This window comes from Phoca vitulina, unplaced genomic scaffold (genome assembly GCF_004348235.1).
Source record: "Phoca vitulina isolate PV1807 unplaced genomic scaffold, GSC_HSeal_1.0 scaffold1, whole genome shotgun sequence".
NCBI lineage: Eukaryota > Metazoa > Chordata > Mammalia > Carnivora > Phocidae > Phoca > Phoca vitulina.
This window is the reverse complement of record NW_022589704.1, coordinates 54,448,063-54,466,180: the sequence shown is the minus strand read 5'-3', so window position 1 is coordinate 54,466,180 and position 18,118 is coordinate 54,448,063. Positions and strand designations below refer to the sequence as shown.

Below are 18,118 nucleotides of genomic sequence, written 5' to 3'. Positions count from 1 at the left end.
TTAAAACAACCCTGCAGGTAGGTCCTGTTCACTTCCTCCCTCTCAGATAAGACTCAGAGAGATTAACTGCCTTGAAAGTGGAGAGACTGGTTCAAAGGAAGTCAGGCAATAACAAACACATCCATCAAAGTTATCTTCTGAAAGAAACAAAGTGGTTTTCTTTCTTTCCCTCCAGCTGAAGTCTGACTCAACAGCAATGCTAGTAAGCAGGAAGAGGAGGAGGTGGATTGGACAGTGGTCTGGGAGGCATCAGCTACAGACTGGGGCTAGCCGCAGCAGCGCTAGAATGTCTGGGTCTGTTTTGTTCTGCTGAGGGTCATACCCAGGGGTCGGTAGTCCCAAGCCAGCACGGAGCAGGAGGTATGGTTGCCTCTGCCAACTCGGGGACAGCTGTAGCCCCATGCTAACCTCCCCTAGGAGATCTGCAGCAGCTGAGGCACGAGGTCGCAGTGCAAGAAGACAAGGACATGCAGTGAGTGAAAGAAACAAGGAGAGAGACAGCTTGAGAGGCTGGTGGTGAGGAAAAACAAACCTTAAGCTGTTTATCAGTGAAATAAGAGAGAATTTTGTTTACCAAAAATTATTCTAGTTGCCCCAAAGAATTTTCTATTCTGGGGAGGTTCTACCATCCCTGCCAAGGATAACATGGAAATTTCTGGGTTGAGGAAGAGTGGCTGGAGTTCCCTGATGTGGGGAACACAGGAAGTCTGAGCGAAATGATTCCGAGTTCAAGTTCCAATTGGGAAGGTGGTGGAGAGAAGGAGGAGCTGAGGCACTCACCTCGGAGTCATCAGCCTCTGGTTTGGACGAAGTGAGTAAAATCATCAAGGAAGAACTTGTGCAAGGAAAAGACGAAAAGGATGAAAACTGAACCTGAGGGGACATGGTATTTTGGGCAGAATGAAGAAGGTGGGGTCAGTGCCGGGGATGGAAAAGAACTCCAAAGCTCGTAACCTCAAGGCTTTGTAGCATTTCTATTGTGTGAATACACTGCTACAACCTTTCCAGAAACAGATTTATTGATGTGTATCCAGAGTCTAAAAAGTATAAATACCCTTTGACCCATCAATTCCTGTGTCTAGAAATTTATTCTATGGTAGTTATTATAGCTGTACACAAAAGTTTACATATAAAGGTGTAAACCATAGGATTACTAATGATAATGCTATTTTAGAAATAACCTGAATACTCAACTGGAGGGATTTGGTTAAGTAAAGCATAGCACACCTATACGATGGAATATTATCCATCTAATTTAAATCATGCTATAGAAGAATATTTGTTAAACGTGGAAAATTTTAATATATTAAGTGATAACTGTGGGTGTCTGTAGGTATAAAAACACTTATCATATACATTGGAAAATCCTGGAAATATAACCACAATGGTCCCCTCTGAATTGTTTGCCTATGGGAGTTTCTGTTTCTTTACTTTTTAAATAGACTTTACTTTTTTAGAACAGTTTCAAGTTCACAGCAAAATGAGTGCAAGTACAGAGAGTTCCCATCCCTTGCCCCACACACGCACCTCAGCCTCCCCCACTATCAACATCACTCACCGGCGTGGTACATTTGTTACAACTGATGAACCCACACTGATACACCATTATCATCCAAAGTCCCCAGTTTACATTAGGGTTCGCTCTTGATGCTGTACATTTCACAGGTTTTGACAACTGCATAATGACCTTTATCCACCATTATGGTATCATACAGAATAGTTTCACTGACCCTCAAATCCTCTCTGTTCCACCTGTTCATTCCTCCATCCCTGCTCAGCTCTGGCCACCACTTTTCTCCCCCACCCACCACCCCCTGCTTGACTGAGGCAGAACTGACAAAATTGTAACATGGTTAATGTGTACATCATGATGATTTGATACATGTATACATTGTGAAAGAATTCTGCCTATGGGAGTTTTTAAATTACTGTTTCTGCTTTCTAAATTTTGGATAATGAATTACTTGTAGACATGGGGGAAAGTTATTTTCTAAATAGAACTAAAGTGGAACAATAGTGTCAAATTTTGCAGAATAGTGAAATAAGATAAGCACCAAAAATGGGTTATTGAATTTAGCAGCACAGAAGGATAAATGAAGACAAAGGCAAGGCAAGAAGGGATGGGATGAGAAACAGAAGTCAAGTGGTTAGTTCTGGAGGAGAGGAAGACCACACTGAGAGAGCGGAGCTGCATTGATCCAATGCTGGAGGCTTGCGTGGGCTGAGCACAAGAGGAGAGGAGGGGCAAAAGAGAATGCTGAGAATGTCTTTAAATCATTCCCACTGCAGATGAGGGAAGGAAGTGAAACTGGCACTAACTGGCAATGAGAATAGGGAAGAGAGAGTGGTAGTGATCAGCATGCTTGATGAGCCCAGCACGATAGGACATGGGGAGTAAGAAGGACAGCAGAGTGTGACGAGAGTGAATTTTTTTATTTTAAGATCACTAAGGCAATCCCCTCGGCCCCCCCCCCCCCCATGACTTGTCTATCTGTGACAGTGCTGTTGTTTCTGGAAAGTTAAACAAATCCAAGTTAGTTAATATGACCGTATGAAACATCAAGGGCTGGGAGCATATATCAGGGGTGAAGGAGAAGAGATGAAGCCCATCAGTGGAAGCACAAGACACCTGAAGAATGAGTCCCAAACAGGGATGAACAGGAATAACAAAGTAGGAAGGAAAGAATCATCTCCGTTCATCACATAACCCCAAGTCCTCAGATCATATCAGTCAATGGAGCTCAAAAATATCTCTGGTCTCTTGACCCCGACCAAGTCACCAAAACTTTCTGTCTCAATTTTGTTATTTACATTTATCTCATGTGCACCAGAATGTTAACACTGGCTGTCTTCAGATTTTAGCATTATAGCCAAGTCTCATCTTTTTCCCTTTGTGCTTTTTCTTATTTTTCAAGTTGTTTTGTAAGAATATGTGTGAAAGGGTTTCAAAATTTGTAAGGTGTTTTGCAAATGTAAATATTACTAATATTGAGAGGAATACCTGCCCCCAAATATCTGCCCCACTGTTCCACAGGGTTCCTGCTCGATCATTCTCAGTTTAAAACTCACATTGTTAGAGTCCCAAATGTTAGACCACGTGAGACCAAGCAGCCTTTCTAGAAGGCTACAGTTAAAATAAACATATTATCGGGGAGTGCCTACTTCTTTCTAATTAAAGATGTGTATACCTAAAAATTTTGTCTAGTGTCTGTCTTCATTGGGCCTTCCCAGTAAACGGATCTACTTGGAGCCATCAAAATACACTTGTCATATTTTCCAGCCTCTCAAAGATGGTCAGTGGAAATGTTAAGTGAATTGGTGGTACTATAACACTACTCTTTATATTCAAGGTGTTTCCTTTCCCTACAAAGATACGTACAATTTTAGTAATTATTTATTTATATATTTATATATTTATTTATTTTTAAAATATTTTATTTATTTATTTTAGAGAGAGAGAGTGAGTGAGAGAAAGAGAGAGAGTGCATGAGCAGGGGGACGGGTAGGGGCAAAGGGAGAGGGAGAAGCAGACTCCCCGATGAGCGTGGAGCCTGACAAGGGGCTCCATCCCAGGACCCAGGGTCATGACTCGAGCCAAAGGCAGATGCTTAACCGACTGAGCCACCCAGGCACCCCAGCAATAATTTAAAACAATACTTTATCTCCCAAATGTCAATCCACCAGAGAGAAATTCTGGTACTAGGACAAGCTGAGGGTGGAGATGTTCTGACATCAGTCCCTTGGTTTTTCTGAAACAGTAGAGAGGCAGTTTCTCTTTGCCTATCTTACCTACACATAGGATCAGTCTTAATGGCTTCTGGAACATACCTACCAATGATTCCTTAAATTTCTGACAAAAGTATTCCTAGAAAAATAACTGACCTTTGGGCCAAGAACTGAAGTATCTTCCTCACCACCTACGCAGCAAAGTCTGTTCCACTCTTAGAACCATGGGACCCCTTTCTGTCTTCACTCCCCACAGGTACCCCATTCTATACCTTATTCAAGTCTTATTAATCCTCCTAACCTTCCTCACCTTCCTGGTCATCTGGAATTGTTATATGCACCGTCCAGTCTTCAAACCCTACTCCCTGGAAGGTATCTCAAACTGGCTTACACTAAGTATCAGTGACTGAGAGATTACTGGTAAGCAAATGCTTTTCAGCAGATTCACGCAGCTCTATCTCTTAATGGTTTCAATTTTGCACATTTCCTTTGTAACGGCAGCATAGCTGATAGACCAGAAGACATTATAGGAAATAGATAATGAATTGTCCTGCTGGGCTAGCACTCAGCATCCCAGACTACGGGAGTGCTTGGCTATGAGGCTCTGACAGGCGAAATGGGCTTTAATGCTCTAAGTCAAAGGATTTAGAGCCTGGAGCCCCCATTAACCTTAAGTGTTACATGACAAGGGCAAGAACTATTGAGTTGTCTTCAACAGGCTTTAATAATAAAAAAAAAAATCAGAGAAAGAATTTCAGATGGAAAAACTGCATGGGATTGAAGCGTGATGGATTTAGGGTCACGACACCTTATATTTAACTGTGTAACTCTGGGCATCAGCCACCCATGGCAGAGGAGATCTGGGTACTGATGAGTTTCCCACTGCTCCTAAATTTGTAACAAATACATACACCACCAAACCATCCGTGCATAAGTTATTTACTTTTAGTTATTTTCTACTTTTAGTTATTTTCTGCCATCCCCCCCACCTTCCCGAACCTTTCCTATTTAAATGTTGGGTCCAGTTGTTCATTCCTGCTGCAGACAGAGGACAAACTCTGCACATAATGGCTCTGAAAATTCTCTCCATAACTATACAAATGGGGGGAAATACTAAATTAAGCAACAGAATATTATACCTTATAATGACTAAATAATGCCTTGTTGTGCATTAGTGTGTTTGTTTTAAGGTATTCTTTTGAATCTAGTATGAAAAGAAGGGCAGAAAGCTTCACAGATAAGGCACTAGAGTGCAACTAATTATTGGGAGTTGAATTCATAAGCACAATTCCAGCTAAAAGCAAGACCAGAATAACTGTTTCAGGATGACTGTATTTGTAAATAGAGTATGCACTCCAAGGAATCACCTAATACAGCAGCAGCTCATCCGCAAAGACACTTTATGTACAAGCTGTGGGGACAGTCTCAGGCAAAGAAAGATCTTAGGATAAAATCCATGCAGCAGTCTACGCTGGGTAGGGCTATAGAAAATAACCATCTGAATTCCCCAAAGATACGGCAAAGCAAGTTAATGTACTTAGATCTTGCATTATTTCAGTTCTGGTTCTGAGTAATAATTTATAGCTTTTAGAGGGCTCAGAATAGCCTGGCAAAATATAATTTCACATAAGATATAAAGGGTCTAAAATTTTAAAATATCTGTATAATTTTGCCTGATTACGAAAATAATACAAATACTTGTGAAATTTTTAAGTAAAAATAAAATCAAAATCTCTGATCTTTCCATCTCTAGACATGGCAACTATTAACAACTTAGTGTAAGTTCTTCCTATCTTTTCCTACAAATATATAATATGCTCATGCATCAATTTATGATATATTCAACAATATATACGTTCATAAATAACATAGATAAAATATCCAACAACGTTGAACAATAATGACTATTAAGTACTAAACATTGTTCCAGTTGTTGGGGAGAATCATGAGCAAAACAGACAAAATCCTCACCTTTGTTGAGCTTACATTCTAGTGAGAGAAGACAGATGGCAAAAAATTTTTTAAAAATACAGAAATAGATTACATGTTAGAAGGTCTTAGGAATTACAGAGAAAAAATAAAGCAAGATAAAGGGGATTTAATATCAAGGTTGTCAGGCCTTATTATCAGGTAACATTTGAAAGATGACTTTAAAGAAGTAAGGATTTGAACCACACAGATACAGGGGGAAAAGTATTTCAGCTGAGGGAATAGCCAGTGGAAAGGCCCTGAGGTAGGTGTGTGAGCAGTATATTCTAGGAATAACAAAAAGTCCAGTGTGGCTGGAAATGTAGGAGTCAGGGCTGGGGCCAGATGATGAGGTGCCAGATTGTGTAGGATATTGGAAACCTCTGAAAGAATTGTGAGTTTGGCTTTTACTCTAGTGATGACATAAGGAGACTTTGAAGAGTTTGTGAGCAGAGTTGTGATATGATATGATTAAAATTCAAAAGCATCTGGCTATAGAGCATAGAGGGGGAGAGATTAAGAGGCTATGGCCATGAAACGGTCCAGAGATGAGGGTGACTTAGACCTGGGTAGTAGCAGTTGAGTGGTGAAAAGTGATCAGGTTCTGGATAAATTTTGCAGGTAGAGCCAACTAGACTTCCTGATGAGTTAGATGTGTAACATGAGAGCATGATGCCTATAAAATTTTTGTCATAAGCATCAGGAAGGATTGAGTTGCCTTAATAGAGAGAGGGAAACAGATAGAGAGAGGAGTAGGCTTGGGAGAAAAAAGATTGTCAGCTCAGTTTTGGACATGTTAGGTTTGAGGGGTCTATTAGAAAAATATGTGTATAGGGGCGCCTGGGTGGCTCAGTCGTTAAGTGTCTGCCTTCGGCTCAGGTCATGATCCCAGGGTCCTGGGATCGAGCCCCACATCGGGCTCCCTGCTCAGCAGGAGGCCTGCTTCTCCCTCTCCCACTCCCCCTGCTTGTGTTCCCTCTCTCGGTGTGTTTCTCTCTGTCAAATAAATAAATAAAATCTTTAAATAAAAAAAAAAAGAAAAATATGTGTATATATGTACATTTATCATTCTATACATACTTCTATACTCTATTCTATACATACTTCTTTGTGGCTTTTTTTCTTGTAGACATTTTTCCATAGCAGGACATATGGAAGGGATATTTTTTGTGGTTATTTTTATAGTGTGGTAGGCAGAATTCTAAAGATGGCCTCTAAGATTCCCACCTGCTACCCTCCACTTTGTACAAGTCTGGTAGAATCCTCTCCCCTTGAGTGTGGGCAGGACTTGTAAATATGACAGGATCATCACTTCCTTGATTAGGTTATGTTATGTGGCAGAGGTGATGGGATAGCCACTCTTGTGATTATGTAAGTCACTCCCGACATCATGTAAGCCTCTGTCACAGCCAACTGGGTGAGATTCTCCTGTTGGCTTTGAGCAAGTGAGCTGCCATGTTGTGAGAGGACCATATGGCTAGTACCTAAGGGCAATCTCTAAGAGCTGAGAGAGACCTTTTAGTAGCAGCCATTAAGAAAAGGGGAAGCTCAGTCTACAACTGCAAGGAACTCAATTCTGCCATCACCCGAATAAGCTTTGAAAAGTGCCAAAGTCCACATGAGAATGCCACCTGGCCAACACCTTGATTTTAGCCTGTGTGACACTGGAGTGGAGAACCCAGCTATGCCATGCCCAGATTTCTGACCTACAGAAACTGTGAGATAAGAAATGAGTGTTTGTCTTAAGCTGCTGAATTTGTGGTGTCTTGTTAGGCAGTGATAGAAAATTAATACACATGGTGTCTGTCAGTGTCTTCACGAGCCGAGGATGGGCATCCTCTTCCCAAGGAGCAAATGGTGGGTAAAACTACGAAACCTACCACCTACATGATAACCTGTGAACACGAGTGTTTCTTGAGCCACTATAAATAAATATAATCAGGTATATCTTTTCTGTCTTCCATCCTTTTCATGGAGGATGTAACAGAGCCTTGTAACAGAATAAACATAGAGCGATCTTCATAAGGTTGCAGAATTTAAAGCTCAGAAATTTAGTTCTGGCTCTGCGAGTATTTTATATAACCATTCTGTCATAATTTTCCACCCATAAACCAAGGAGTTTTGGCCTTAAAACCATGCAGGCGATCAAGCCCAGCAGGTGCCGCTCCTCAGAGTCAACTCAAACAGGCAGACAGAAGGCAAGTAATCACAGTGGCTGCACTCTAAGTTGCTCTGCTCCCCACAAGGAGGGACCTCCATTAAATATTTAATACAATCACAAAGAGAATACACAGCAGGTAGACAACTATGATTATCTGCCCCATAGCCTTCACAGCAAGCTCTTGGCAGCACCTGGGATGGGCTTCATATCACATGAAACACATCCCTTTGTAGTTTCTATTAAAAGGAAGACCAACAGTTTCAAAACTGAGGTTTCAAAATAAGGATCATTCTCTTGCTGCGTATCTTTGGGCAGAGTTTGTGAGGACTTCCCAGAAGTTACAAGGTAGAAAAGACACCTCAATTGGAAATCTAGTTTCCACTTAAGCTGTACAGTTAAGGCAAAGCTTGGCAGAGTAAATTCTCTCTTATTAACAGAAAATAGCCATTGGCATCATGAATCCCCAAATTGACAAACGTCCCGTGTTAGTCTAAACTGGAGAAGAAACTACCAAATGCACATGAGAAGACGTATTGGGGTTGGCACCCAGTTAGCGATCTGAAGACTCCACAAGATGTTTCACTGGGCAAGTCATTCATCGGTGGCTGCTGGACAATTTCATTCATGGAAGAGGGAACATCTCTCTGTGCAGTGCCCATGATCAGGGGCATCCACTTAGGCTCAACAGGAGCAAAAACTAAACTCCTATTGTGTTAAGCCATGGAGATTTTGGAGTTTATCTATTGCCTTAACTGATACTGTGGATTGAATGTAGGCAACGGGGCTGTGTTTGAAATATACCAGAGTAATCGGTTTTTCAGCTATATGTTTTAAAGATTGGTGGATTATTTGGGTCTGGACAGTGTGGCTGGCTCCTGAAATTTGATCATCCTTAATGTGCCTTGGTAATCTGGCCCCTGGATGTCTGGCCATTCTTGTTAAAAGCCAAGTCTGCATATTGCTGGCTCCTTGAGGAGAGGATATGGTGACCATCTCTATGGTAGTCGAAGGCCACAGGACATGCATCCAGCCTTCACCACCTCTGTAACTAACATCTGTTACTGTTCCTCCTCTGAGAAGACAAAGAGAGACCTGGCTGACTTGAAGACCCACAGGTTATCAGATTAGTGTCACCATCCCCTCTTTACTGTCAAGAAACAATCACCCTTAACTCCCCTCTTTGGCTAGAGACTTTCCTCTTCCTTCCCCACTGTGTCTGAGGATGAAGAGAATTGAAGTTGGCTTGTCTATAACCAAGGTCTGCTGGTCTGCAGCTCTGTGTAATGGCCCCTCATTTTAGAGAAAAGGACCTGCTTCTGCCAACTTGCCCCTACCCCAAAAGAAGAAACTTAATCCCTAATCAGATAAATATCTTCACTGACATTTATATAGAACTGCATCATTTACAAAATATTTATATAGCATTTTACATGTTACAATATATATGCAAGTAGTATGCCCAAGATGACTCAGCAAGGTGAGTGGAGCAGACTGGACAAAGAGGTAGGTCTACTGGCCAACATTTATGTGCCTTTGTGGATAGAGGAAAGATGGAGTGGTGATTCCATTGCCCAGGAAGCCCCTTAGCAGCTGGTCCCTATAGGAGACCAGTCAGGGAATTCAATTAGGAATCAGAAAGTCCAGTCTGTTCTGTGTCCTATCTCAAGGAAGCTGTGTGGCCTTAGGCAAGTCACTTCAGCTCTCTGAGTCTGTTTCCTCATCTGTAAATTAAAGAAATCTCTAGTATTCCTATTAACTGAAAGTTGACACATCTACAGTATAAAACCCCAGAAGAAGACCAATCCATTTTTGGGTGTTCTATCCCAGGACACTACATTGTCTGATGAATTGGGGTCCTTCTTCATGTTCAGTAAAGAGAATTCAAGTTGTCAGAATTAGCCATTGAACCATTGAGAAATTTAGGATAGATACCAGCGTTCAGGAAAATATATTTTTGGCAGATTTAAGTTCATTATGTAGACTTAGGTTGAGAACATCTGTAAGAAAAATAGGAAATGCTTTGAAAGGGATTACCCATGCTACCACTCTGCAAATTATCATTCTTATTAACCAGCTTCAAACTATTCAGGGAAGTCAATGAGTGTAGTGAACCAAAAAGCAAGCACCTTTTCCAGTGGAGAAAACTCTGGGAGCTACTCCATTAATCCTGGATTAAAAAATTATTTCCTTATTTTCTATCAGTAATAAATAACTACTCAATTATAATTACCGATAAAAATTATGGATCCATAGCAGACCAAGAGGAGAGGACTCAAACCTTTGCAGGAAGACAACACAGTTATAAAAGTTACCCTCTACCTCTAGGATGATTCCAGAATTACTTTTGGTGCAAGAACGAAGCAATTTCATTTTGTCATGACATTTTTTTTATATTGAGGAAAACTTTTAAACCATTAATAAAAAATATTATCTGAAATGGTTGTCTTTATCTTATGATCTACACCATCTTACATCAGGCTTCACGGGGAGAAGGTTGGAGCCTTTTAGCCTCTTGGCATTGTGGCTTAGTCTGGAGTCTCATTCATTATTAACATAAACAGTTGACAAAATGCCCTGAGGCAAAATATACTTGAGAAGGGAGGAAGCCTAAGCAGATAAATAATTTTGCTTTTCCTAGCAATACACACACACACTATAACATACACACACATTCATAGAACATATCTACTAAATGCCTGCATTTAGGAAAAATTCTCTCACTCACCTCCATCTACATTGCTTAATTCCTTACCAGTTTTTTCCCTTAGCATGAGAAGGGAAACATAAAATAACTTTAAATTCCAATACCATGCAAAGACACCCATGTAAACATCATATATAATGCATCTTCAGATTTGCATTTGAAATCTAGTATTAGGTATGTGACAGATTGAAAGCATTTTAGGTGGAAGACCAAGAAATAATGTTGGTCTAAGTACATGCTTTATTTTATCAGAGGGAAGAAAGTGATTTCAGGAAATAGTCACTGCTTAACCTACCACAGTTTACTGTCTTCAGGCATCGTTGCTTCTAACTACTGGATAAAAGCATGAAATTTTTATGACCAATCCCACAGAAGAAACTGCTGCATTTTTGCTCAGGAGTCCACACTGTTCTTTTTATAGATCAGTGGAGCAGCCTGCTTTATTGGAATGGACTATAAGCACAGAGAACAATGTAAAATGGCTGTATCATTAATCAGGAAGAGATGTGGTAAGAGTCTGCAGACATAAGGATATGGTATATCCAAAATCACTAAATTGTACGAGCAGAAGTATTCTTGAGATATTAATTGTGCTTGCTACATGTGCTGTTTCCCATAAGAAAAAAAAAAAGACCAATGACTGGACAAGAATTTTTCCTTCCCTGATGAAGGCAACGTACAGACCCCAGAAAAACTCTTGCACGTGTACACTTAGAGATATGTTCAAGAGTGTCCTTAGCAGCTATGTACGTAATAACCAAACATGGAACCCAAATGTCCATCAACACCATAGTGGGTAAATAAAGCAAGGCTTATTCATATAGTGGAATACTTGGCAGCAGTGAAAATAAATGAATGAACTGCAAACTCACATGACTCAGGAACATATGTTGAATGAAAAAGCAAGCCACAGAAGAATACATACAGTATAATATAATGTATATAAATTTCAGAGACATGTAGGATATAATGATATATTTGGCATGGATTCAGACATATGCAATGAAACTATACAGAAAGGCAAAAGAATGTTAAGGTCATATTAGGGTAGGGTTACCTCTGCAGGGAAAGCAAAGGGGGAAAGGATTAGGGAAGGATTCACAAGTAATAATCATGTTCTTTTCTTAAACTGGGTAGTGGGTGTTCACTGCCTCATGTTTCGTTATACCTTTACATATGGCTAATTAACCAACTTTTTAAAATGGTGTAATTTGTTGGTTCTTTCCTTTCCCCAGAATTTGACTTCATGATCCAAAGCGAAGAGCAGAATAACAGTAATCCATACTAAACATAGCACTAAAATTTGGGATAGGAATCAACCATGACCCCTTGACATCTGATCTAACATGATGACCTGGTAACAAGGAATTGGCAACGAATGATTTTTCTGCATAGCAAGGCTTTCAGTTTGTTCAGCTATTACTGATGTCAATAATAGGATACTGAAAGCATTCCTTCATAAAACGGTGTTTAGATATCTGTTCTTCAGTATTCTCTCTCTAAAAGCAAGGAAGAAAGAAACAAGGCAAAACACAAAACTTTGTCAAATCAGTCCTAACCCAATTATAATGCTAAAGTATACAAATATTGACCTCTATAAATAATTTCTTCTCTGCCAATCACAGAACCAAGGTGGTGGTATTTTCCCGCAAAGGAGGACAACTAAAGAAGCTTTAGATTGTGTACTTTCCCAAGAAAGGGAAGTCAAAACTCAGAAATAATGCATCAGAACTGAAGAGAGCTAGAGGGTGGTCAGGGTTGGGACAGCCGAAGGAGAACGCTGCAGAGACACCCAACCCAGACTGGGAGCTCGTGAAAGCCTTTGCAAGGTAGGAGAAGCTAAGCTCCATGCTCAAGAATTAATAGAAACTACTAGAGGACATGGCCTGGGGGAAGAAAGCTCCAGGCAGCTACAGAGAGGTGGTGAGTTTTGGGGAATAAAAAATTTCCCTGCAGAGATCTGCAAAGATGACATGACTGAAGTTCAAAGTTAAGTCTAGATTGCAGCCTCCTGTCACATCATGCCACACCCCAGACATGGGACAGCATAGAGCAGACCTGAGGAGGAGGGCTGTGGAGTCTGGAGACTGGGACTGAATCCCTGTCTGTCTCCAGAGTTGTCATTTCAGCTTAAATGTTCAGTTATTACTGCTAATCTATCCTCTGTGCTGTAGCCACAGAGGTGGTGTGATCTTTCTAAAATACAAGTCCTGCGTCTCCCTGATTTAAAACTCAACTACTGGCTCCCCATTGCCTAGGACAAATACTCAAACTTCTTAACGTAACTTTCAAAGTCTTGGCGCAATCTGACCTCTGCTTCCTCCTCCAGCCTCATCTACCTGGTGCTTTCTGCAGCATTAACTCATCTCAGCTCTCCAGCCCCTCAGCCCCCATGCTCTCTCAGCTTTGCTTGGAACACATCTCCTCACCTTCCTCGCCAAAAAACTCCTGCTACTCTTTAGATCTTAGCTTGGCAATGTAGAATAGGAAATGTGTAATTTATTGAATACATACACACACACACACAGATATTTTATAAATTCATGTAAATTTATCTGTATGATACTGTAGATACTTAGAATTTAAACATTTGCAAGTCAGAATCTATATTGCTTTAATATATTCTGCATAGAGCACAATGTGCCTACAAAATTAACATTAAATAATAACACAAACCAATTTACCATTTCTTGGGAGCAATTTTAAAAGACATGGTAGTTGTTCTAGCATCTATTGGGAAATAACTATGTTATATACACATTTTTATCAATACTATTTCATAGTTTAATATAAACTATGTTTAATATAAAATGTCCATGAGTTAAGGCATGGGTACTTGTATATGGGTACATTTAATATAAAATGTACCCAATTGTAAAAGAGCATCAAACTAATACATAACAGATACCCATTTTGCCACAAATCAGAGTAGATAGGAGGTTTTTCTGTTACTCAACAGTAGGCAATGCTAAAAATCTGATCACGGGGGAAAGATGCAAAAAAAAAAAAAATTGCCTATAAACTCAGGGGTTGCTATCGATCTATATGATGGTCCCTCTTTTGCTTCAACCAGCAAACCATCACCAGTGTGACAAGTGAACCTTAAGACTGGAATGAGAAAATTCCTCTTACCTCGGCATCAAAGCGAGGATCCTGGTAGGCATCACTGATGTTCACCGGAAGACCTGTGGAAGCCACGAGCTCAGCAACACTGTTATTTATGAGCCAGTCGGAATATGATGATTTCTCCATGCTTTCTTTGAAACTATCAAAACCAAAACAGGCAGTAAGAAAATAGAGAAACATAAATTTGCTTGAAAGCAAATCTCATAAAATTATACTCATAGTAGGATTATCTATCCCCCTTAAGAAGGGATAAGTGACTTGAGTCACAGAATAGCGAGGTAATTATCAGTAGCTACTTCAAAAAAACTTACCTGATGTAATGTAAAATAATCAAATCCATGGGAAGAAATAATAGATTGCCTATGATCCAGAGAACCACCTGAGGTTGTATTTAGGCCAAAGCAGACAGACATAAAGTAAGCAATCAAGTAATGACTGAAATTGACAATAGGATGCTAACACCATAGCATAATAAATTCCACTGACCTCCCAAAACCCACACCCCTTAACTGAGCAGACTGGATGTTTGACATAGGGAAAAATTAAGCCCCAGAATGGGGAAAAATCAGGAAATAAATTAGGAATTTACAAAATTTTAAAGGCAGCAAAAGAGCAGATCTAGACCATGCGTAATGCTTCTGCGTATGTCTCAGAGTTTCTTAACAAAAACACATTTCCTACTTACAAAATCTTACTGGAAAACCTGTTTTAATGCTACTGACCCCTAACATTGATCATTTAAATTACATCCATATTTGATTTGAACAGGTATTTTATGCAAAATGCTTTTGTGAACTTTCCCTTGTATCACATTCACTACAATCATCACATTTATAGAAAGGGCATAAGAATTAGTAAGATTCCCTACTCCCCTCCCTCCCTTCCACCACTTCTTCCCCAAGTGCAAACTGAGCACTGCCAGGAGCTATGGAAATGCAAAACTGAGTACTGTTCAAAATCACAACGTCAAGGAACATTTTCATGGAGGATGTGAGGTTTGTGGCGTGGCAGGTGATAACTGAAATTACATAAATGAATGCAAGTCTACAGGGGCGACGTTTTCCAACCACACTCTGTGGAACCCTAGGTTCCAGGACACGTGAGTGAGGGCACCACAGCAAGAAGAGTAAGAACTCTATTGACTTTTTAATCTAAACTGCCCTATATGTAAGGAAAACACTAACCACTGTCACGAGCCGTTGTTACTATGCAACGATGTGTCGCAGTGTGGAATTTGTGCCATCCCAAGGATCTGGGGCACAGAGAGGCCCCTGGATACATGAAGAATTGGGAAGCAGAGGCATTCTTTAGCACCATCCGTAGACATCATCTGTAATGGCTGCTGGTCTGTGTCTGGTGAATGTAACATTTACTGGTGATGTTATTCATCCCTGTAGCCTCTCAGGAGAGGAATCAATGAGTAGGAGTAGAGCAAGAATAGTAGGTTCTCACCTACAGAAAAGAAGGGAGTGGCAGTCCATATACAGAGAGTTTCAGGGAAACACTGCTAATCATAAACACTGCAGTCTGAGACTGTATGCAGTCAGAAGAAGAGGGAGGAGAAGACATTGGACTTGATCGTCCAGGGCCATAGGTCCCTACTTACAAAATTCCCAAGGAAGATGATGATGGGAACACTTACTGAGCAGGGGCTCCTGGGAGATTCATTCTAAATCTAAACATGCTTAGAACTGGGTTTAATTCAGGCTATGTATGTATTGCAATCACTCTAAAATTGTAGGACAACGTAAGACAGTCAACTCCGTGCAAGGCACTGCGCGTAAGCATAGTTGAGGTGGTTTCTAGGAAGTATAAACTATGGTCTCTCCCCTCATGGAGGTCTCCACCTAGATGGGGAGATGACACTTATACAATGACCACTTTAAGGGCTCCATTCAAATTTCAAATGAGAAATGCGTCACATGGCGGTGTTGACTATTTGCCAAGTCAACGGTACCGATCAGGAATGCAAAAGAAGCGCAGGGAGGAAGCAGCCACCGAGACTGTCATCATGGGGTAAGGCTACAGAGGGGAGGGGAGATTTTAGCGAACCTATAGCTGCAACAGTGCAAGCAGATGTTCTGAAAACCACCTCTCCATTTCTTCAGTTTAATGGTGCATGGGTACATAAACTAAGGCCCAGCGTGACAGAATGCTCAGAGAGACGGTCAGGAAGGATGATTGTCACTCTTGAGTATTTATATCACATTCTGGCTTTTGCACCAATTCAACCTTCCAAATCTTAAAATTTTACTGTAATGCAAAATTATGATGTTGAGTTAGAGCTTTCAAACCCTTGCTTTTTTTTTTTTTTTTAAAGATTTTATTTATTTATTTGACAGAGAGAGAGAGAGAGCACGAGCTGGAGGAGTGGGAGAGGGACAAGCAGACTCCCTGCTGAGCAGGGAGCCCGATGTTTGACTTGATCCCAGGACCCTGGGATCATGACCTGAGCTGAAGGCAGATGCTTAACCGACTAAGCCACCCAGGCGCCCCAAAAACCTTGCTTTTTTTCAAAAGGATAATTTTGTTTTATGAGAAAGACCATGAATTTTAGAGCAAATATACCTGATTCAAATACCTATTTTGCCTCTTCCTAGCAAAGTGATCTCAGGCAAGTTGGGTTACACTTCATCTTTAAAATGGGTATAATACTACTACTTATTGTGCAGATTAAAGTAATAATTTATACAAGTGCTTAACATATTTTCTAGCCCACAGTAAATATTTTTAAAAAGTATCTACATTTTAATAGCTTCTAAAGTAAATTCCTCATGTGACAGTAGTCTTTGTACATTTCAGCAATGAAGTATTATGAATTTAACCACAAAGGAAATGGCCCAAATTATTTCTGTTTCTTGAGGGACACATCTGGCTTAAAGGATCAGTTCTTTCATTAAGGTCCTATAGGTCAACTCTTTCTGGTTGATGAGAGCTCTTTTATTCTGTGTGGCCTCCTCTCTTTTGATTGATTGCTGTTGGAGCAGAACATGTTAAGATCATGGACACAGCCATGTGTGGTTATGCAGGTTCTGCCCTGCAAAGGGGTGCCCTGTAAAAGGAACAAATGGGGGCTGAAATCTAGCCTAGTCATGCATGTTGACTTAGAGCTGCATCCATCTAGAGGGAGTACTTTTTCTATTCTCACAGAGACACTGTATGGGCTGACAATGGCCCTGTTTCAATCTCTCTGACAAATGGACATCTAATATCAAATTGAATGTCTTTAGTGACAGAGAACCCATTACCTACCAAAATATTCCATTCCATTTTGTGGCCGCTCAGCTTACTTCCTAATAATCATCCTTTGCTCCCAGTCCCATGGGATCTCATTAGCTGACAGCCCTTGAAATATTTGGCAATAATTAACATGTTCCCCATAGTCTTCCATCTAAGATCATTCTTTTCTAATCAGCTCTAATTTCTTCAGCGACTTCTCCTCTGGCATGCCTTCCTTATTCTCATCATCCTTGTCCTACATGTACCCCTGCTGATTGATAGCCCTCTTGATTATGAAAGCCAGTCCAGAATAGTCTTCTCCATGAGGTCTGAGCAGGATGGAGGTAGGATGACCATCACCTTTGTTCTAGATCTTGTTCTTACCAGAAGAGTCAGGGTTGAAAGTTTCTAGCCGGTCTTATTTTTTTGTTAATAGGTCATTGGAAGCTTAAATTAATATCCAAAATTGAACTGGCCAACTTTCTAGAGCCCCCCTAAATCTGACCAGAGATATCAAATCCAGCACTAAGATTTTCAGTTTGGGCCAGAACCAAGATAAGGAAAGTTACTGCAGTTTGGAAACACATCAATATTGATTACTCTGTAGTTTGTGGGTGCAAGTGAGATCATGTCAGTTCAGTGGATCTTAGTTGCCATGTGCATAACTCCAAGACCACAGACACCTCTAAGTCCTCTCCCCACCCCTAGTCTCTAAGGAGATTTATTCTTTCACTCAAGGCCCCTTGTCAAAGCCTTGGAAGTCACTTGAGGGAGACCAGACACTTGAGGGTGTTTAAGTTTCATGGGGTAAAGGAAGAATCCTCTCCCCCACTCTCTGCATTGTATTTTAGCCCCTAGATCCCAAGGCCATATTGTTTATGTCTACACTGCCACAAGTTTCCTCATTAAATAGCACCTTTGGCTTTCCCCATACCCTTCTCTGTTATACACAGGGAATAGGGATGGGCTGACCCTTCTTTCAGCAAAAAGGAAAAGACACTTACAGATCATCTCATGCAAGTGGATGTCTGGTGGGAGTGTTTCTGGGTTTGTGTATATTTTGCCAAGACATTTACTGTATACCAGTGCACCATAGAGAGGGGGAAAAATGGCTTAAAATTCTATACAACATTCATTTGTTGTTGAAAAATCAGAAGTTTTGAGAAACCATTAAAATACTTCCAAAGTTTGTATGTTTTAATATCTGTCTATGT

The 18,118-nt window shown here is 40.5% G+C and overlaps 1 protein-coding gene across 1 annotated transcript in view; it reads right to left on the bottom strand.

Annotated features, from left to right (window-relative positions):
- PDE11A (phosphodiesterase 11A) overlaps positions 1-18,118 on the bottom strand; it is a 382,098-nt gene that overhangs the window by 179,439 nt on the left and 184,541 nt on the right. The window contains exon 6 of the mRNA XM_032407415.1: positions 13,692-13,824. Within this exon, the coding sequence (XP_032263306.1) occupies positions 13,692-13,824 (133 nt within the window). The remainder of the gene's footprint in view (positions 1-13,691; positions 13,825-18,118) is intronic.